This window comes from Poecilia reticulata, linkage group LG16 (genome assembly GCF_000633615.1).
Source record: "Poecilia reticulata strain Guanapo linkage group LG16, Guppy_female_1.0+MT, whole genome shotgun sequence".
In the NCBI taxonomy this organism is placed as follows: Eukaryota; Metazoa; Chordata; class Actinopteri; order Cyprinodontiformes; family Poeciliidae; genus Poecilia; species Poecilia reticulata.
Genome location: NC_024346.1, coordinates 22,885,360 through 22,908,295, shown reverse-complemented (window position 1 = coordinate 22,908,295; position 22,936 = coordinate 22,885,360). Strand labels below are relative to the sequence as shown.

Genomic DNA, 22,936 nt, shown 5'->3' with positions numbered 1-22,936 from the left:
GAGAAATGAGGGAAAACAGGGATGGGGGTTGGGAGTCATATGGTCATGTCAAACAGCTTGGCCAACGATTCCTGACAGCACCGCACTACATCCTCATGTCTCCCTCACAGAGGCCGAGGAATGAGGCAAGGAGGAGCAGAGAGAGACAGGCATGAGAGTCTGTCAGAAAGCGCCGGGAGGCTGGAAAATTCAGTAAACTTAAACAGAGAAACTGAAAAGCAATTTGGCTGTGGATATTTGGATATTTGGAGGGCAGAAAGACGGATAGACACACAACAGACAAGAAAACGACCTCGGTGGAGAGACGGAGATAAGCGAAAAGGCGAAAAAAAGAGGCTCTAAATAGGGCACATATGGTTCTAATGATTAAGGTCAGAGGTCTTGGAGAGTGGGCACAATAATTTACCTTCTCCAGATCCCCCTTGTCAAACCTAAAACAAATCACCATCTCCTTTATGGATCCAAACCACTGGAAAGCAGATAATGTTTTTTTATTTTTTTTTTTAAAGTTAATACTCCTCGTGTCTCTAAAGTCGTGCCTGTGAAGATGTGAGAGTGAAAAGGCTCCTTGGGAGAGTTCTCTGTGGAAAAAGGTGCTGAGTTGAATTTCCACTGAAGAACAGCTACAATGAGCCATACTTTCCATTGCCATCAACAACGTAGAGACACTGCCAGTGCTGTAAATAGTTTGCAGAGCTCACAAAGGAGCTCGCGAGTGTAAACACACATGTGTCTAGATGACTAACACCCGAATGCACGCATGGATTCACAGCACTCTTACATGAGTTTACTTGAGTTTATATACAGTGCGCTGTAAGCACAAATAATCAATTAAAATTTCCGTTGCTTTGAACAGTATTGTTCTCTCTTGGTAGTTTGGAAAACAAATTATGAGGGAAAAGTTCATCACCTATAGCATCTTTCAGGTATTTATGCGTTCAAAGCGGTTTGGATTATATTTAGCCACATTGTTGTCTTTGCTTACATTCATGGTTTTATAATAACTAACAAAACTGATCTATTATAATTAAATGAAAATACATTTTTAAAACGAATTAAAACAAACGGTTATGTGATGATCCAATCCCGGGTGTCAGGTTGCCGAGCTATTGTAAAAAGATCTTACATTTTTTTGTTAAACTCAGCTCCTGATACATATTTTAGGGGAGTGATCTTGTCAGGAGTACAGCCAGAGAGCCATGTTGAATTTGCATATCAAGTTTAAAACGCGAGACCAGTTTTTGGAAGTTGGGCTTTGCAGGGCTGTTTTACAAGTTTTTCACAGCACAGTTTTGTTGATTAGAGGAATTGGGGTTCTTACCAAAGCATGTAAAAGTCACATTATTCTGTACGTTTTTCAAATTTCCAACAACGCACCGCCACCAGGAAGCAGATGTGAATATACCAAACTGAAGACTGTGGCTGTAGAGTGTTTACCACACTCAGGTTTGTTTCTGTGAGACTTATAGAATCAAGAAATCACTCTTATACAACATGTCTGACAACATGAAGTAGACAAAAAAGATCTTATGATTCAAAAATAACAAAGACTGAAACAGCTTCAATGGCAGAGTTTCAGGGTTGAATCCACTGCTGACAAAAACAGAGAGTCAAACATGGTGGTGGCAGCGTGATGGTGTGGGGCTGCTTTGCTGCTTGACGACTTGCCGTAATTGATGGCAATCACATACTGAAGGGGAAGCTCCGCCCATCCACCCAATTTCTAAATCTGAAAAACAAGTTCACCTCTGAAGGACAAAAAAAAAACACACACACACAAAAGCGAAAGATTTCAGAAAGTTATCAACAATGTTTGGATTTAAATCCAACTGAGATGCTGAGGCATGACTTTAAACAGAGTGTTCATACTCGTAAACCATCCAATTCGCCTAGACTAAGAATTCTGCAGAGAAGAGTGGACCAGTCATGCACTAGGCTCATTATCAATGCCCCTGGACAGTTATGATGACTTATTGGGTTTAGCTTGGTTGTTTTTAATGCCAGACACCATAGACGAGTAATCAACACAGCATGTAGAGCCGCTGCTCATCCCTTTCTAAAAGTGGTGTAGTAAATCTTTCAATTCTGTTTTATTTCACTCTCTGCAGTGAGCTATGATGAAGTATTTATCAAATGCCATCGTATTTTATCTTTCTAACATTAGATCTTTCAGCATTTATGTTCAATGATCATAACTTTTTCCTACACAATTCTACAACATCATCATGTTCCCTGTACATTCGACTGATGCTCCAAACAAGAGCATCAGTCGAATGCTATTTAGTTCCTTGATATACATTCAAGAGCCATGCCATGAATAGCAACATGGTGTGATTAATGCAAGTTAGTTAGGTCTGTTTGTACTTCTCTGTCTGCTTCTGTCCCAGGATTTTTTTTTTTACTGTGCTACTAACAGGCCATGTGAGAATGACATTCCCAATCCCAAGCCACAAGCTACAATAAACTGGCGTCTAATTATTTACGAGCCTAGCCTGCTTTACTTATTTACAACCGGGGCACAGCAAGTCATTAAATTCACAACAACTTTGTACTGCAATAAACTTTGACCTATTTACCATAAGGAAAACCTGAGCTGCTGAGTTTGTACCACAGCTTGTAACTGAAGCCTGAAAATTTCCCCCAAAGAGAAAAATCCCCAAAACATTCCCACTAAACGACAACTAAAACGATTTGAAGCTTCCAAAACCTTATTCCCACATTAACGAGCAACTCTTATATATGTAACTGATTATGTAACTAATTAAAACCTAAACCTCTCCAAGTTTAGGTGCTAAGTGAATGGGGAGGTTGCATCAGTCCATAAAGTGAAAACCGAGATGACATCTGAGAGGGCAAAATGCGGTGCACATTGAAGTCAGACTTGTGTTTTGGCTTATAATGAATTAACTGGAACTGCAGTGTGTGATTGTGGAGGAGAAGTAGTAGAGGCCTTGAAAAGAAAAGCCCCAGATCCCAGCCAGGGGGAGTATTTATGAGAAACTGTCTGCCCTCGTATTACTGTAAACCGCTATGTTGCCGTAACCAGAATCGGCTGCTTCCATATGAGGACCATTAACGGCGCGAACGACGGCGGGTGGGAGGGGGCGGGGGTGTTCTGACTTCCAGTAACAAATAGGACAGCAGAAGTCCAGACGTGTGTGCAGGTGTGCATGTAGACGAACCTTTAGCTTCCCGCTTTATTAGCTTTTCCACAAGGCAAAAAGAAAAAAGTTAAAAAAAACAAAAAACAAAAAAAAAAAACGGGATACAATCAAATGATTCTATTTATACACTTCACCGCCACTTTATTAGGCACACCTGTGCAACTGCTTGTGATCAAAAACAGCCCTTTAGCCAATTACATGTCAGCAATTCACAGCCTGGCAAAAATGAGTTGCTGAAGTTCAAACCTAGCACCGGGTTAACTGGTAGCTAAAAGAAGTACCTAGAACCATCATTGTGCTTTTAGTTTCCACCACACGTGGTATTTTTCCACATAAACCAAAAAGCTCTTGCCATACGCTGGATTTTATTTGGGGTTTTCAGATTAAAAAGGGCTTAATACAAATGTGCATGAGAAATTTGAGGGTTTTTATTAATTATTATTATTATTATTATTATTATTATTATTATTATTATTATTATTATTATTATTATTTTCAAGGAAAGTCAAAAACAATGTTTCTATTTCCTTCTAATATACCACTATGCTACATTTTTGTTGATTAACATGACAAAATGTGACAAAGTTTCATAGGGACATGAATGCTTGGCACCGCACTGAACAAGCCAGGGCGTGATGTTGGACTCACATGTTGTTCTGAAGAAGATTCTCCAGGAGGTAGTGACCCAGGACTGAGGACCGGGGAACTTGCAGGACTGCAAAGCTCAGGGAAAGGGTTGGGAATGGCTGGGAGAGACGACGTCCTGAACTGCTGCTCCTCCTCCTGCAACTTCCTGAACACCGAAAAACAGAACAGAGACCTTTGTGTTAGAATTTTCCTTTGTGAAGGTAGCAGTTTTTTTGCTTGTTTTTTAAGCAACTGCACAAAAAATAAAAATAAAAAAACAAAGCCAAAAACCACAACCTTGAGGTGCCTCCAATAAAGTGAAATGGGAAAAATTTTAAATGAGCTGCTGAAACATGGGAAATTTGCGCTGGAGAGACCCACTGCGGTAGACGAGCTCATCTGCGTTTCCGTCTGATGTGGCCGTAATGAACGTTCCCGAAGCAAGTGGAAATCACAGCCTCCCATAGCCCGCACACTAATTTCTTGAAATATTTATCATACATCAATTCTAAATCAAGACATCACATTAAAGCAGATCTTTTTTTAATAAAACAGATGCAGTCAGAGCCTCAAAAGGATTATTTGACAGATGGGGTTTAGTTCTTTTTCTTTTCTTTTTTTTTTTTTTTTAAATGAGCAGGTCAGTTAGTGAAATTTCAGATCGGAAGTTAAAAAAAGAAACATTGCAAAAGGCTTTTTTTTTTTTGCAATTCTCTTTGTCTATAGAACCCAGTGAGTTCAAAAGGGATCAGGCCTTTTGATGTTGTCCCATATGAGCCTGAGAGTAGGGTTATCCAGAGGTCAGTCCTGTATAATAGGAACTCCGGAGCCTGCATATGTGTGGGTGTGTGTTTGAGACACACACAGAGAGCGGGAGAGAGAGCACTCATAAGAAAGAATACTCCATTACCTGATCATCCCCCTCTGTTTCTCTCATACAGTCCGAGGGCGAAAAATAGGAACTGACACCAGCTTCCCTTTGAACCTGTTTGTGTGTAATGTATGCGTGAAGCTATACTTCTGCAGCCGAATTGCGAGTGCGCGCGCGTGAGTGTGTGTGTACGTGTGTGTGAGCATACCTACTTTTGAATGCACACACGTAAGGAGAACTCAAACAAAACCGAGTTTTTACTTTCTCCCCCTGCTGGTGTAGTCTGAGGCAAAGAAGGAGTGACAGGGAGGAACGGGTCATTCACAGGTTACAGACTAGAAACAGAGAAGAAATGTTATACCCAATTATAAAGAGGGCGTGAAAGGATGATAGTGTGCAGAGAAAGCTTTATTCTTAAATGAGGGGAGAAAAAAGGCTTGAGCAACGCATCAGTATGTGGCTGTGTACGAGTACAGAGAGGCTGAAAGCAGTTTCAGCTTGAAGTTTGTTGCCATACTTTTCTTGCCATAGGTACAAATAAAGCACTTTTTTAGACTTTGAACAAGTCTTTTTTTGTCATTCCAGCGATATACCAGCAGTTTTACTTTTAGACTTTTTAGTTCTGAGAGTGAAAATCTGACATTGTGATAATACGGTACTTTCTTTTTCTAAGTACTGCATAAAACAGAGATGGACAGAGAAACAGTCTGGTGATCGGCATCCAACATTTTAAACAAACTCTCTGCTTATTGATAAACAAAAAATATTAAGATCTGCCCCCCAGATCATTAAATATGAAATATATGTGTAAACATCAGCACTCTTCAGTGTGGAAGTTGTTACTTCTTAAACTCAATAGTGTCTACAGTGTTTCAAAATGAAGTTAGATTAAACTATAATGCATAAGAAGCTTCTAGAATGGAAAACATATTTTCTCTGGGGGATGCTGACTGTTCTTTTAGTCTGCCATAATGAAATACATCTGGTTTCAAACAATCCCTTTTTCTCCAGCTGGACTAAGCCTCGCATGCACGGTCTGCAGGGGGAGAGCCCTGTAAATTTGGCCCGTCGTAAATATCATGCATTTTTGTATCAGTCCATTCGACAAACAGAAAGAGCAGCAAGGTAATACGAAAAGCACAAGCAAAAGTGTAGTTGAGTGTAAACAGATTTGATTTATTGCAAAGTGCTCCACAAACTTTAAGAAGTTTGTTTTGTGGGCTCTATTAGAAATGCTCTAACTCCATATTCATCTTCTATCAACTGAGATTTGATGTAGGGTGACATCCACTGTTTAAGTTAGGAATTTTAGTAAAAAAATATACACATCAGCAAGACAGTCAATGGCTTTCTTCGCATTTACATCAAAAATTTATTTTACAATTGTTTACATAAAAAATATGAAAATTCAGCAGTAATTTTTCAATAAACCCGCCTTTCCTACTAGGCTTCACAATCAATAAGGACAAGATCTATTCCGTAAGATGTCATGTACAGTTTCCCCAGTTTTTTTTTGTCACTTTGTTATGACTCTCTCAAGGGATTTGCCAGGCATCCTTCGACTCCAACCACATATCTGGCAACCTTCAGTGAAATCCACTTGTGCTTAAGAGTAATCTTTTAACGTCATTAAGAAGGCCCACAAATTCTGTCTAAGGTCTCTCAGTCAAAACAAAGCCACGAGGTTCAAATGGCAGATAAATGGTGCAACAGATCTGCCGAACAACTCGCAATGTTTCACACAAAGCGCTTTAAAGAACAACAGTTTAGTGAGTCGTAGAAAAGTGGCATAAAGCAGAATTCTGGCATTTGTTTGCTTAGTTTAATTGCATAATCCAGGACAAAAGTACTTCGAGATAAAGAAAAAATAGCTAATCTTACTGAGATTAGGACAGATGACCTTTAATCAGAGAGTTTGTCATTGGTGGATGTATGTTTGATTGAAAGAAATTGCTTGGGTATGTTATGTCTCTTTTGTGAAAGAAAATGTTCTGTACTGTTTTTTTTTTAATAGTTTTTATTTTATTTTTTTGTTTTTCTTAAATAAAGAATATTGTGTAAAGTAAGAAAAATATGAAATAAGGAGGGCAGGGTTAAATAAGTTTATACTTTTGCCTACTTCCTTTTGAAACAAACAGTTACAATGAGATAATCTAAACTGTATTTGAATTGTGAATGTGAACATGTTTAAAATAAGCTAAGCTAAATGTTAGTACAGGCCTCTAAAAACCAGGTCTTCTTGGTAGAGGGGTTGAACAAAACTGCTACTGATTGAAAGATGAATCCACTCAGAGTTTATCAAAAAGTACCTAAATGAAACTCGGATCACAATATACAAAAAGTTCTTGTCTGCATCGATGAAGATTAAATAGTTTTCTATGACATCAAAGAAAAGCAGTCACTCATTTAGCAGTAGCTATAAACTGGGATCGTTTAAAGATATCACGAGGATGTTTGTCTGAGAAATGAACCGGGAAATTAGAATATTTTACACAGAAAAGTCTTTTGTCACAGTCTTCAGGCTTAAGGGCACAGCAGAGATGTGCATTTCAACGAGACGATATTCTGGGGCAAATCACAAGACTGCAGTGACACAACTCGAGTTTCAGCCTGAACTCGGCAAAGCAACTCAGGAGTCTCAGGCCTGACTGAGCTTGAATGTTTCTATCAGGAAAATATGCACTGGGCTTGTAAAATCACTCCAAACAAAGATCTGTGATATCTGTTGCTGCAAAAGATGAAGAGAATAGACTGACATAAATGTGATGTGGTGTATTTATTAGACAAAAAGAGTTAACTAAAAGTTTGAATTTTTGTTGTTGACCAATGAATTAGAGGTAAAATCTTTGATAATCTGGTCAGTAGGTCAGGCTACTTTTTGAGATTTTTTTTTGGTTTTTGTTATTTGCAGAGGTCACACCTGTGAAAACAAATCCATTAGAAGACTGAAGCATTTGTTGGGTGCAAAGTGCTGCTGTATCTGACCCATAAAAAGTTTAAAATGCAGCAGCAGTGGCTCTGATGAAAACTAGAAGGAGAGATCACATTTCTCTGGCCTTAGTTTATCTTCAGAGGGTCCTTGTTCTTAATTACAATCTCTATCTCATTTTAAATAACTCACAGTTTCTCATATTCCCGACCGAGCATTTGACTCTCACAGTGCAGGTTTATTTGGGGTTGCTATGGTATCGAACAGTCTAGTTATCAGGTTCTCTTCAGGACAGAAGGACGGACATTGTGACAACTTTCAGGGCCAGGTTAAATATCAGTCTGGTTCAAGTTAAGTATGCCTTCAGCTTTCCTGATATGGACCCCAACCAACAGAGGAGTGGATTAACACATTTTATTTTCTATTTACTTCAACCACGTTTTGTTTTTAACCGTCTTTTTTCACTCTGCAGTTTCTTATTGCCAACAATCGGCAGCTGCCTTTGTCTATTCTTTATGTGATGTTCAAAGCAGATGACTGCCGATTCAGAGCCTGATTCTGTTCCTGTTCTTTTTTTTGTTGTTGTTTTTTGTTGCTTTTTAAGTTTCTCCTTTCTCCTGTTGCCCTGTACCTGGTCAGTTTAATAGGGGACTGTGGCACTCTCAAAATCCAATGACATCTGCTGGAATATTGGACTTTCTGGATGAAATATAAAACTAACTGTGACTGAATTGACAATAATGAATGTCAAGTGCCTCAAGATTATTTTTGCTGTCATTTCTCAACAAAACTCTTTGTAGAAAAACATATGCCAATTTTCAACGGATCAATTTTCTGCAAAATCAGGATACCTAAATTAGACATTTATTAGAGCTAAAGCTTTAAGTATAAGGAACAAAAGCCGGTGATCATGTGTACTGCAGGCCACGGACTAACAATTAGTGTTTTTTTTTCTTTATCTTTAAATGATAAAATCTGATGTGTAGTAACACTTATCTGTGACAAGGAACTGTTTTTATCTACTATTACATTCATAGCTGCATAACAGATTTGAGAAAGGTTTCTCCATTAATCCATTTTCTGCCGCTTATCCGTGGTCGGGTCGCAGGGGAAGCAGCTTTACAGGTTTCTAAATAAAAAATAAAAATAAAAATAAAACATTTCTCTCCCCACTAACCTGACAGCAAGGATGTGCATGGGCTGCGAGCGCCTGAGCTTAGTCTGAGGGGGGTCCACATTCGAAGAGGAGGACGATGGAGGCTCTGGTGAGGCGTGATGATGCCGTGGCTGGCTGTGTTGTGTGTGATGATGATGATGTTGGTGGTGGTGGTGGTGGTGTTGTGAACAAGGGCTCTGTCCATTGTGCAGTAGCGGGGTTATCTCTGTCTGCTGGCCGCTGCAGGTGGAGTACAGGCTCTCCAGCGAGGAGTTCATGTCGTTCACCAAGGCCTCCAAGTCGACGTCGTCATCTGACAGGCAAACGACAAAAAAACGGACACATCAGCGAGGGAACGTGGCAACAAACAGCACCCTGCAAAAGCTTTTATAAGCTTCAAACATAAAACTTATTCAAGTCACAATAAACTCAAAATTATATTTTGTTTTCCACCACAATTCTTCCAGATTGTTACATTTTTGTCCAGAACACCTTGTCTCACATACTTTTCCTCTGTTCCCTACATAGAAAACTGCAAAATTTGACTTGTTAGTGACTTTTGTTTAACAATAGCTTTCTTCATGCCACTCTTCCGTAAGGACCAGACTTACAGAGTGCACAGCTACAGGCACAACAAAGCAAGTTTATTTATTTAGCACTATTAATACGCAAGGCAATTCAAAGTGCTTCATAAAACATCAAAGGAAAAAGCAAAAGAAAACAAAAGCATGGCATGAAATAATAATGTTAAAATACAGATACTAAAGGCATGAAAGAAACAAATGTTTCATACTGTTCATTAGCTGGCTGCTTTGATCAGAAGCAACCAGCTAATGAACTGTATGCTAGTAAGCAAAGATAGTTTGAAGTTCTGAACATTTCAAGTTTTCGGGGAGGTTGTTCCAGATTTAGGCAGCATAAAAAAAAAAAAAAACAAAAAAAAAAACAACCTGTTTCTCCCACTTGAGCTGCGGATCTCTGCATCTCTTCCAGAGTTACTGTGGGATTCTGGCCCAGTTCACTGATCACTGGTCTCCTTTTCCGGGGTATCAGTTTATGCGGACTGCCACGTCCTGGGAGGTTTGGCATTTCTGTCATGTTTTGAATTTCCAGATGTTTTAAAGTTGCTGGACAATACATTTTTTAAAGGCAAAAAGTTAAAACATGCAAGACAAAGCTTAGATTGCACTAAGCAAATACGCCTTAAGTATTTTCTCATTTCTCCCTTATCTTCATTATCTATGTTTGTAGGTGTGTCAAAAGACCACATAGAAACACACTGATAGCTACCTAGTCTTGCCCAGTTGCTTCATCAGAAAGACAGTCTTGACTACGTACATTGTTCTGCCCAGCGGTCTTAATCTCCAGAGAAATCAGGTGCAGGCACAAACCTGCCCGTTGCACTTCTGAACTCCTTACCACTGGGACTCCGAGCCGAGAAGCCAGCCTTGGCTCTCAGTTCACCACGTTTCAAACATCCAGCTTTTAAATGTATTTAGAAGTCAAGATGAGAAATACTTCTCGGAGGAAGAATCTATCCTACAAAGCCCTTTGGAAAACCTCTAGGCACATTGAAATTCAAGAAGTGTCATCTCGGCTGAGGGGGAAATTCTAATCTAATTGCTTTATGCTATAAAACTTTCATCATCTGGGGTGAAATGGGTGTCTAACTTTGCACAATTTTAAATTACAAGCTGCACTGGTGATTAATCTTTTAACAAGTTATTCATTTTGAAAAAAAGAAAAAAAAATCTTTAAAAGTTCATCATCGAGCTGGTGTATTCACACTTCACAAATGCAGCTGCAAAAAGAGTGTGCCACTAGGGGGAGACAATCTCCAATCATAAAAAAGACTCATGAAACTCCAGAAAACGTAATAGGGGATGGAAACTACCCAAGAGATTAGACCTGTTATCCTGCAGAACAGAAGAAATATACATACAGACTGCCTGCTTTGTCTGACCTCTAATGAGGAATTTTAATCAAGACAGTGCTTTATAGAGTAAGGTACAAAATGTAATTGCAAAAGAACTTGACTATTAAGGGAGTGCTGGACCCAGTGTTTTCAAAAGGAAGATTTAATGGAAGGAAACAATTTTGAAGAAAATGGCGCACAAGCGACAGTAATGATCCCAGACTCGAGATGGTTGTTAAGGTAAGTCCATTCAAGAGTTTGGGTGAGAGTCGCAAGGTAGGTATTGCAGCTGGAGTCAGAGCTTTAAGATCCGCCACACATAGACGTGAAAATAAATTTAGAATTTTATTTGGTAGTCAATGTCCCACAACATCAGAGAAGAGTGGAGACAGTCAGAACCGAAGTTGATTGTTGCTTTCAGGCTGATCACCTCCATGACACACTTTGTTTTTCATATACTGCCATTTTGGTAAGAACACCATTTGGCTAAAATAAATAGTTTTACATAATCTTCTAATTTTGTAAGTTTTTATTACCTGGAGGGTTATTGAATTAATTTAATGTCAACATTTTTGATTGATGTAAATTAACCATTCAACAGTTCTCAGGTGAAGCTAAAGCTTAGCGACATCACAGCTCCGGGTTCAAACAGCTGCATCATATGAGGTGCTGCAGATGTCAGGCCACTTTAAAGTTAGCAAAAGTCCCATTCCTAAGCAGAAAGGCTGACTGAGGAAACACAAACAGTAATTTGATGGATGTAAGGTTTCAGGTTGCATCTGAGGGGCTTCAAAGCGACTGCAGAGATACAACAGTTTTCTTTTTAAAGGGAGAAAAAAAAAAGGAAAAAAGGCCTGGGGGAACAACAGCAGCAGGAGCTTTCAGAGCTGCGGTAAATATTCTCATTTCTCTCTTCCAAGCTACCCATTAAAACCTTAAGTGTTGTCTTAGCGAAGATTTTCCTGAAAACGTGTCAGGCAGTCGTATCACAGGTGCCTGTGAGTCACAGGTGGTTAATCTCTGGGTATTAATAGTGACAGGAAAGCTGAAGCAGCTACTTATAGATAACCTGGAGAGCTAAAGAGCTATATACCACTAGACACATGGTGCATAAAAAGTCACACTGAAGGAGAAAGAGACACCAGCGCAGCAGAACAGAGCTGCCGAACTCGCAAAGAGCGCCTATAACACACATTTTCTAATATAAGGCGGAATCAGTCCTAGCACATAGTGTGAGAGCACTCCACTTGAACACATCAATCGGTCTGCATCTGGTTTTCTCCTTTGTTGAGCCATGTTCCCTTAAGCTAGTAAGCAATAACAGAAAAAAAAATTCTGACCTACTTTGGCTTTTGGATTAGCAGAAGTGTTTGCACACAAAGGAAATGGAAGTCTTAAACTACTTGGGGGGTGGAGGGGATGAAATATTTGTGGGTCACTATTGATCGTACAATTGAAGTCACCGGTGGATTTCACGATTGCACAACAAAACAAAGGTGTGCGTCACTCTCCCTGGCATAAGACAGTTTGATGACACTGAGAGCATGCACCTCTATATAGTATAGGCAAGCATGTAGAGGACTAAAGACAATGAGGTGTTTAAATCTGAAATGGACATAGTAAAAAAGTGTGATTTGAGGTGTAAAGATCCTTAGGATTCAAACACAGCGAGAGCAGCTAACAGAACTCAAATCCAAAATAAAATACCAAACCTTCACTCGACTAACAAAAAGGCTGCGCAACTAAGCAATGAAGGACAAATCAGCAACAGGTAAAAACATTCCTCGAACAGGAATCAAACATCAACTTACACTACAGGCATCTATATGGAATAAAGAACTAGTATTGATGAACGAAGATAACCTGGGCATTAATTCTGGTAGAAATTGAATGAGAGTGACACACAGAAACGGTTTGAGCAGTAAATAGGTATGAAGACACCATACAAACACTCCGTCAGGAAAAACATCGCTAAAATAAAACACTCTTTCTTTAAGAGGTGTGATTATCCCAAATCATATCTGCTTAAAGACGGTAGACTCAAGCACTTCTGGCTCATTATTCATCAATATTTATAATCTAGCTCCCACATACGTCTCCAGAGTTAACATCGGTCTCTTGGCTTTCATTCTTCATACGGCCTCTTAGTTCATAGGGACGGCAACGTTTTGGTGAGTTTGCAGCTGTGCCACGTCCTTTCGGTTTTCAGATGTTGGGTTAAACAGTGCTTCTAAAACGTTCAAAACCTCTACACCCATCTGCTTTAAATACAAAATCAATTTGTCGAAGTTTACAATCCCTAAGAACCTCTTTGCTGTTTTTATTTTATTATATTTCGAGGGAGATGCAATAAACAATATATTTGCCCAGTTTAAAGGACTTTCATTGTTTTTGATGTAGAAATTTCACGTAGATCCAGTCAACAAAATACTCCCGCTCACAGAAAGTGGGGAGGAAATTGTGAACGAGGAGAAAAAGTTGTAAAAAGTTAGTTAATCTAAATTTCCAGCAACTATATTGCAATTATTTGTTTTTCTGTTATCATGCAGCCCCAGACTTAACTATGCTCTGAGAGTGTACTCCATCCACGGTTTTATATTACAAATACTGTGCCAGTCTGTTCTAAATATAAAACCTTGATTTTTCATAAGATAGCAATGATATTACAGTTCTTGCTCTCATAAGTTGAATCCCTTTACGGCCGCTTTCTTCTCGAAGGATACCCCCCCTCCTTACTCTACTGAACGTCTACTGCCAGCAAATAAGTTTTATAAAATAACACAGCTTACATCGATTTTCCACCTAAGCCACTCCAAATAACAGTGATTCACTGTAAAAGGGAATAGCTTGGTGACAATCTGAATTGTTCTGAATATCTTTTTTGCACATTAGTCAGTGAGTGATGGACAAAAAAAAGACTATTGTTGAGAAGGGCAGCCCCGTATGGCCCCTCTCAATCCTGGGATGTAGACTATGGATTCTGGACTTGTTCCCTCTAGTTCAAAACATAAAGGAGGGGTCTTTCTCCCACAGAAAAAAAGGGGAGAGTACGGGGTTTACATTTACAGTACAGAAACTGAACACACACGCACACACACACATAAGGGGGATCAACGGCCCGTGAATACAAGCCTGGCAAAGGGGTTTCTATTCAAAGGCAATCTGTGGGAGCGATGCCAGAGCAAGTGCACTGTAAAGCATGGCTCTGGGTCTCTCACTACAATACCTCTGGTGACGGCACACACACACACGCACGCACACACACTGTGGGCAAAGGCTCCAGATGGGAGGGAGAGGGTCAAAGAGGAGCAGGGGGAGAATGTGAACAGGACAAACAAGGAAAAAAGAACAAAAAAGTAGCATGGGATAAAAACAGGGCGGGGCATATACGTATGTAGTATACAGTTAATTATTCATACTTAGGCTTAGGGTGAAAGTAATGCACTGTATTATTACTAAGATGGTTGTTTTTTTTTCACGAGAAGTAATATTAATGCTTTGTAGGGTAATTTTAAATTTTTATCTTTCAAGGGCATGAATAATATTGGGTCTAATTGTATCTGGAAAAAGGGAATCATTTTCTTTGACTCAAGTCTGCAGCTTAGGCTTTAGACTCAAGTCTCATAATCAATCTTATGACAAATATCATTTTGGTTGAATGTTTAATGCTCTTTCCTCTCAGTTATTGAAGTGGATGCAAACAATATAGTAGTATTATTGGTTTACTCTGATAATTCTTGACAGAATGTGTCAATAAAAGGAGGTAAAGGCAGCTTGTCTTTCATTTCTTGTTTAATGTTGCCGTTACTCAAACATTCAAGGTGATTAAGACCACAGCTATGATGTACAGTTGAAACCAAGTTGGATACACTTTACACAAAGACAAGACAAAAAAACTTTTTGTCTTAAAATTATTTTAACTATCATTACACTTTGCATGTTTCAGATCATTGTTACATGCCAGAATAATGGGAAAATTTTAGATAATTCTTTTTTAAATTGAGAAATATATAGAAAGGAAAGGTTTTGTTTTTTCTTTCAACAACCTTGTGAAAGGTCCTGCCTGAAGACAATAAAAGCAGTCCTCTACACGGGCTAAAAGGCCACCAAGAGAGGAAGAGTCATTAACTTTAAATACAATGTAAAAAGCCAAGTTACAGTTTACAACTGTGCTCAGTGAAAAAGACCCCGATTTTCCACTCCAATGAAACTAAAACAGAAGTTATTCCCCATAATGACCACTTATACAGGCTGTGGAAAAGGGGAGACTTTCAAGCCTGAGACCACCATCCCTACAATGACGCATGGGATTGGCTTGTTTTTTTTTTTGCCAAGTTTATTCAGAAATTGTGTTTTATTTTTGACCAAGCACTAGATCATTCCCTAAGTCTTTATTTTGAAATGTATTCTAAATCTTGGAGAATAAAATGCAGATTTATTATAGGGTTTCCAAATAATCTTGCAGGCCATCATCTGTTTCGAAGTAGGGAGGCGGGCAGCCACTAAACCTATATTTTGCTCTGTAAGAAAAAGAGTGGACAATTTACAAGCTTCATAAAGACATGAATGGCCCTTCAAAATAAAAGCACTTCCTGTTGTTAACACTGCTAGCAAATTATCTACTACTTTTGAGCATAAACACAACGATTTATATTTTTAATGGGGTGAATATTATATCTCCGTAACTTGAAAGACTAAGGTTGGTAGATGTTCACGTCAATCACATCAACAGACAACATGCATCCTATCTGAGATTGATCATTTGCAGCATTAGGGATTAATTAACTGAGTTGTTGAGTGTAACCCTGACTATCTCTGTCTGTTAATTTTCTATGGTCCAAAGAAAAATATCCCAACAAAATACAGAGGAACAGTCTCAGTCTGGAACAGAGTTGGCGTTTCCTGTCATTTTCTAAAGAATTTTTCATGCACCTATTGCTACTGTCACTGTACAGTCTACAACATGTTTATATTCTTGCAGGGTAATTAGCACCATCTCATTTCTTCGGTTGCATGCTTGCACTCACCCCTCAGCTAAAGCTACGCTACTGCTTGCTGTGAATGCTATTACAGCTGCTGGAAGCAGTTCAGTCCCTTTATAGTTTATTACCCACCTGTAGGATAAGATCCAGGCTTTATATGGTTCTTTACTTTTTGAGCAAGTGCTGCAGGCAGGAATGTATGTGTGAAAGAATGATCATGGCATGTGGAGGGAATGTTTTCAAAGTCAATAATACTGGCGAAGGTAAAAAAAAACAAAAAAAAAACTAACTACTGAAAGTGTTCTGCGTTTACATAATAATTGATATCTCATCGGTACAGCCACTTTGTCTCCATGCAAGGAAAAAGTGTGAAGATCCATCACAGCAGCAGGGATCTGCTTGAGTTCCCCATTGCCCTGAAAAGGCTATCGTTATCGTTTCACATAAACAAAGTGTGCCATTCTGACACCATCAGTGACTTTGTTACAATAAGGAACAGGATGTGACCGCCGCATCTCAGAAAGATATCTTGAGAACATAACATTCTGGTCATTCTAAGAGGTTGCCAATGAAACCACAGTCTTCACAAAGTCCCCTTTAGATAACTTTATCTCATAGTTGACTAACAACTTTATAGCCACAGTCAATGCAAACAGTAATACATCACATTTCTTTAAAAAAAATATAAGATTTCATATGTGAGAACATAACAAAAAAAATGTGGCAAGTTTTACAATCAACAATGAATTATTTCAGATAAGGAGCACAAGACGTCCAAATAAAAAAATAATAGAAAAAAGGCGTTCCTTCCACTGATAAGGTTTTATGTTTCTAAATGTGAGAGGGAAAACAATGGGATCCTTCCAGGATAAAATTAAAGGGAAACAAGCAATATGCAATAAGAAATATGCACATGCAAACATCTGTATTTATGCAAATACATGTGGTCAAGTGAAACAACTGAAGTGGAGTTTTGATTTGAAAGTGAGCAAACATAATTTATTGACTAAATTGTGACAATTTTAAGCTTTTTGGCCCTTAACAGCGGTTGGCTGGTTGGAAACTAAAACAAATCTGCAACCAGTCAATGCAAAAACCTGTCTTTGTGTGTCAAAGTCATCACTGAACGAAGATGGCTGACAGTTTGCCGGCAAGGTGTTTGCAGATGAAGTCAGAGGAAGCACAGGGATGTAAGAAAGTATTTAGAAACCAAGTCTCATCTTTACAGGCAGTGAAAAGTGAGTGAGAAAGATTTTCAGGATAATATTGGAAGGATAAATGCAGCAAAGGAAAGCTCTGCCTTGTGCTGTTGAGCTTCCAACCTCTGTGACGAAACATCCTAGACTTTGAAAAGTTGGTACCCTTTGAGAGTCATGGTACCATTCTGCACTTTCTAAGGAATATGTCCAGTTCCTGCTGTTTTACAAACGTAGGCTGCAGTAAATTAGCAAATTGCTAACAAAATAAAGGCAGTTTAAAATGTCAACTGTGTAACTAATTTGTCTTTGTTATAAAAAGCTCCTTTGTCCTCCCATATTTCCTAAAGAGGATTCAGAATCTGCAAAAAATGTAGAATCATCTGCACAAAACTGGAGAATCACACATCTACTGCAGGTCAAACTTTATTAATAAGTCTTGTTACTAATCTATAGGTACTTCTTCGTTTTAATCATGTAACTCATTCAAAAGAACAGAGAAAGAATTATACATGATTTAATGCTGCTAGATTATTACCACATCATTACACAAACACCATGTACTGTTTGAACACAATTATTGCTATATTAAAGTCATCTGTATTCCACTGTTTGGGAGATGCATCCAACCTGCCTGATGCTGAAAAATGACAATGTAATTTCTGCTCCATTTACTCCCCATGCCAGAGCCAAGCGCTCTCATTCGCTGATCGAGCCTTCACAGACTCCCCGCCCTTACCTCTCATGCTGAGCCAATATTGTACTTTAATCTCATGCTCCGATTATCATGGATGGACCCTGTGTGGCACAATTAGTTACACAGAACAATTATATTGGCACACAGTGTCTATGCAGAACACCCTTTGAACAGCTTAAATGTTTACAGTGCAAGAAACCCAAATATAGATTACAGGCGGTGACCCAGGTCTGGCATACAGTAGAGAATAATAAACAGCCCCCCACCCCGCACCCCGCTAACCTCCCAATCCTTCTGTGGTGAGAAAATCTGTCAACATGTGTGTATCTTTGTCTTAAGCAATTTAAAGTTTCATAATAAAGTTATTTAGTATGTACATCACCACACATACAGCAACAAAGAATACGTGTCCATAAATATTGTTTTGGTAGAGAGCACTAACCTTGATGGTTTGGAGAACTCTGATTGGTTGATGGCTGAAAGCTTGGACGAATGAGGTCAGCCTGTCGGTGATTGGATGAGCGGTCTATGTTGTCCTGCTGAAATGGGTTAAAAGAAAAACTTTTTGTGAGATGGAATAAAACAACACAAAAAGAAACTCTTATTAAAGATGTTCATCCCTCATTCGTGAACAAGATTGCAAAGGGAGACGGATTGTTCTGGAAGCACAAGCCATGCCATCCGCTAACTTGCGCATGTGCTAATAGAAGTACTTCCAGGAAGGGTATTTTGTTTGCTTTTGCTTTTGTTTGCTCTTTTAAAGATAATAACAAGAAATAAAGTTTAAAATGGTTTAACTGCATTTTGCAATACTGCTTAAAAATAAATAAATAAATCAAGTAAATGGGCCATTGTACAATAATCAAGCGTCAAGAAAGATACCAGGTTGCTGTTTCCCATGAACAAATGGTGTGTAGTTTTGTACAATCCGATAAAACATTTAGTTAATCTCATAAAAGATGTGACTATTGTAAAAATAAAGGTCCTTTTTTCGTCAATGAGGAGTCCACCAGAGGGCGCATAGAAGGTAGCTACTAGCTAACAGTCCAGCGAGTCCAACACACAACTTTTTTCTTATAGTTTTTTAACTAAATTATGACAATTATTCATAAAGGAAATTATAACATTCTCTAGGAAAATAGGTAATATAGCAATAAATATGTTAATTAATATTAATAAGTATGTTACACTTTGCTGATGTGCAGTGTAAGAATAATTTGTTAGGATTTCTTCCGCACATGCGCAAATGAGTCAAATAAATGGGTCGGACTTCCTGAACAGATTGTGTAGGGAGTGCTTAGTCAAAATGCTTTTGTCAGAACTCCCTACTGCAGCATTAACAGCTGTCAGTGGGAACAAACAGCTAAATAAAAAAAAAAACTCAAACAAAAGAAATTAGATTTTTATTTCACTTACCAACAAAAAAGCTAGATTGAACATTGAAAGCTAAATTAACGCTAACCTAAAGCAGCATCAGGTTACAAGTAGAAAAAATAATAAGGTGAGACAAATAAGTATTTTTCATTTTTATGTTACTGGGAGAAATACATGGACGGCTTGTACCTTTGCATTTTTCATACATTCCTCAGTTACAGAGAAACAAACCTCAACGATAGTAAAAACACACAGACCCTCGTGTGATGCTTAAGTCTTTAAAGATGGGTCGTAATGGGACCAAGGTCAGACAAAGTTTGGACAAGGAGCTTACAAAAACCCGTTCATATTGAAGAAGTTGAAAGGAGTGCTGAGGAGTCAAGGGGCTGAGGGTGCAACTTTTTGAAAGGGGTCAGAAGAGGGTCAGAGGCAAAGCTAAGGCCCTGAAAGCAGGGCAGAGACAAAGTTGAGGAGATTGAGCCTCAAATGAACAACAACAACAAAAAGAGATCAGGTCTACATGTCAAATTACACCTTTAAAAGATGTCAGAGTCAGGTTAAATGTAATGGCTGGGATTTGGTTCAGTACCGAGGTCATCAAGACACTTTTGGCCAAGAGGGAGCAGCTGAAAATGATCCAAAACAATACCATTGGTTCTATGTTTATGCTGGCTCAGATTAAGCAATAAAGGTTTCAACAGGTCAAATGATGTAATTTCATTACGTTGCCAGGTTGTTTTCACTGTCTGCAGTTTGTCAGACAACTCTTCAACTTAACCGGAGTTATGTAATGCACAAAAACAAAAGGGAAAAAAAAATCCACTGGGGAAAACATCTCAAAAATGTAAGCAAACCTATAATTCTGAATGTAGTAAAAATATTAAGAGAAAACTTTTGAGTTGGAAACATCGGCATGGGTTGAGGAAAACAAAAGCTGCAGTCACATTGTTTTCTGACACGCTGTGTATTTTGTCATCTCTAAAAACCTGTTTCATGCTGGTGTTAAAGACATGTTGAGAATCATTAAGTCCTTTTTGAAGTATGCGTTTATTAATATTCTGTGTAGCTCAAAACATTCCCTATGTTCCGCAGCTGTGGACTTGATTTAAATCAGAGTGAGTTATAACGCCTGTAGCGGCTGCCTTTCAAGCTTTTGGTAAGCTGAGGTGAACGAATCACCGTCAGTGCAAACGGAGCATGTGCACAGTGCAGCATGAAAAAGAAGAATGTCTCGTTGTTGCAGCAACATTTGAATAGCACTTCAACTTTAAAGCAATTGAATATATGTTCTTGTATAGTCAATTGCTGATGTCTTATTTACCTAATTTACTGTATATTCCTACATACAAGACAGTTGTTAATGTCAGGGACCTAAACCTCCATTTCTTGTCTACAATGACATGTGACCAAATCTACAAAACCTTCCGAAATCCAGTGAATAATTAACTGTGACAAATATATGTGTATCAAGTGGAATCAAAATCTTATATCTATTTCTTTTTAAACAAATACAAAATATGTTCACATACTTTAGTAACGCATGTAATTTCTAGTCCAAACCCAAAATGATTCAGCTATCTGCAGCTTTCACTCAGCAAATGTGAATGTTTATCCAAGTGATCCAACAAAGATTTGGAGGGGCTGACTGGTAGTTTACAGAACATCTTGTTTCTTTGGCAAACATTCCCTACGTTCTGCTTACACAGCAGTTCAGTGTTTCACTTTGGTTTAGCTTTACTTCAGCACATGAAGAATTAGGTCACACTGTCGTTTCTAAAAATATTACCAAAACGTATTACATCAATTATCCCCCCGCCCCCCCAGCTAACAGTTTTCTTTCAAATTAGAACCCGCATAAAATGTATTCACTTTATAAAAAGATTAACGTTTCAAAACAATCCTCCCTGTTCGGAATCAATGCTATCTTCATGCGAATCTGTTTTGGATCACGGCTCTGCAGTTTTATCAAGGAAAGAAATCTTCCATAACTCTGGAATTTCACACTGAATGGGTTTTCTCATTCAGCAAGTCAAGGTACATCTGTTACAGCTGAACGGTTTGTAAACAGCCCAGTGAGGGCTTCTGTGCATGCAGACTGCTATGCATGTTTGCTTCTGTGCACCGTGCACATGAGAGTGTACATTACCCTCCATACACCGACCCAAAATGTTGAGAAAAGAAAAAAAAGAAAAAGGTGATGCCCAGCTCTAGCCAAGAACTCAAATCTTTAAGTCTCAACTAAACAAAATGTTTTGTGTCTATAAACTATAAGGGACATTGAACTCTTTGGCACTATGATGGCATAATTTCTGACAGAAATGGAGAGCAGGTGAAATGGAATGAAAGAGATTTTGTTGCAGAACTTTCCATAAAATGCAAGAGAGGAAGTTTGGAGAAATGTTTCTCTCGGGCACAAGATATGAGACCGTACATTCCCGCAGGGAAATTTTGTAGCAATAAAAGATTCACAGAGAAATCCGCTGCCACCGACTAAATTTTCAGCTTCAACTGCCTTAACAATTCAAAATAATTGTTCCAATCGGTGAACACGTCACACTGAATGTCGCCAGGTCACAGTGGCAACACAACTCTTTAGTGCGGACGCCATTACCGAGTGAAGACTTGAGAAGCTTAGCTGCATTATGTGTCTATAAAGTATTCAAAATAAAGTCAGGGGAAAGCAGGGATATGTAAGAATTGAAAAGCTATTTTCCATCGAATCTCAAGATATGTCTGCAGGTCATTAAGGTTGTGAGGGAGTTGTGAAAAAACGGGGCTTTCAGAAGATGAGCAGCGCACAGCAAGACTGAGCTGCTTGATGCTTTCCAACTTTCACCCTCTGTATTTGACAGAAAATTTGGGATATGGAAATGTTGGCAGAGTTTTGGATTCAGATATAAGGTATGGACTTCATTCTGTTGAATTTACGTAGTTTTTTATATATATANNNNTATATATATATATATATGTATGTATGTATATATATAATACTCGCCATTGTAACCATCTTAATGCTAACAATCAAACTTTTAAAAAACCCAGAACAGAAATCTGGTACAGCAGTCTGATTGATGCACCATCAATACCAATCCATCCAAAAATGTGTATGAGCTTTGTTGCTTATGTCTTTTGTTGATATTGACATCATGCTTATCAATATATTTGCAGCAGTAATGAATGAATGCAAAATAACAAGCTGGTCGAGTGAGCAACACCAAAAAGGAAACAAAATGTTATTATTGCGATGGCTGTAAATTATTTTCAAGAATCCTAAGAGAGATTGCTTGTGATCCAGCACGCTTCTCTTCTTTGGAGAAGAGTGTTTTTGCAGTTAGTGGTCTGTACTTTTTGATTCTACCCGAGACCAAGTATTGTTTTCTGCGTTCAAAACATTTGGAAACCTGTTTGTATTTACTCCAGCTGAAAGACATCCTGCAGCTTTTAAATGACGCAAGTACAAAAACAAAATTATAACCATAAATACACAATGAATAAACACGATGGGTGGTCATATGTCTAGATATTAGATGTTATTTATACCCTCTTAGACACAGGCCTACAAAATTAAATAAAAAATGTTTACTCCTGTGGAACAGCAAATGAAACTTCACTCTTCCACAAATATTCGTATGCCCAATCAAGGATACACATTCACATCCAAACGCAGCCTCCAGCAGTTCCTGGGTTTACCGCTCTTTAAGGTCTGGGCATTAACACCAAACTCTCTATCTCATTAAGGCCGAACTTGCTAACCTTTTGCTCTTGGTTCAAAGGGTACAGTATAAACCTTGATGAGGAGGCTAACAATATCCAGACTAGGCTAATAGCACCACTTTTCTAATCCAAAAGCATGCCTTTTCTACAAACTTTTAATGTTCCTTACTGTGTATCCTGGTGCTTATGAATGATCGACAGGCTGATAAAAAAAAATAAAAATTATAAAAAAAATAAAAATTTCCCTCCACGTCCTGTGATTTATTCAGTTATTCTAAAAGGTAGGCTGATTTTTAACCAGACTGACGGTT

The 22,936-nt window shown here is 38.4% G+C and overlaps 1 protein-coding gene across 1 annotated transcript in view; it reads right to left on the bottom strand.

The window, feature by feature from the left end:
• Nucleotides 1–22,936, bottom strand: part of grb10b (growth factor receptor-bound protein 10b) — a 68,446-nt gene that overhangs the window by 30,906 nt on the left and 14,604 nt on the right. Inside the window, exons 3-5 of the mRNA XM_008432142.2 lie at nt 17,980–18,076; nt 8,769–9,060; nt 3,813–3,957 (exon numbers count right to left, since the gene is read on the bottom strand). Of these exons, the coding sequence (XP_008430364.1) occupies nt 3,813–3,957; nt 8,769–9,060; nt 17,980–18,076 (534 nt within the window). The remainder of the gene's footprint in view (nt 1–3,812; nt 3,958–8,768; nt 9,061–17,979; nt 18,077–22,936) is intronic.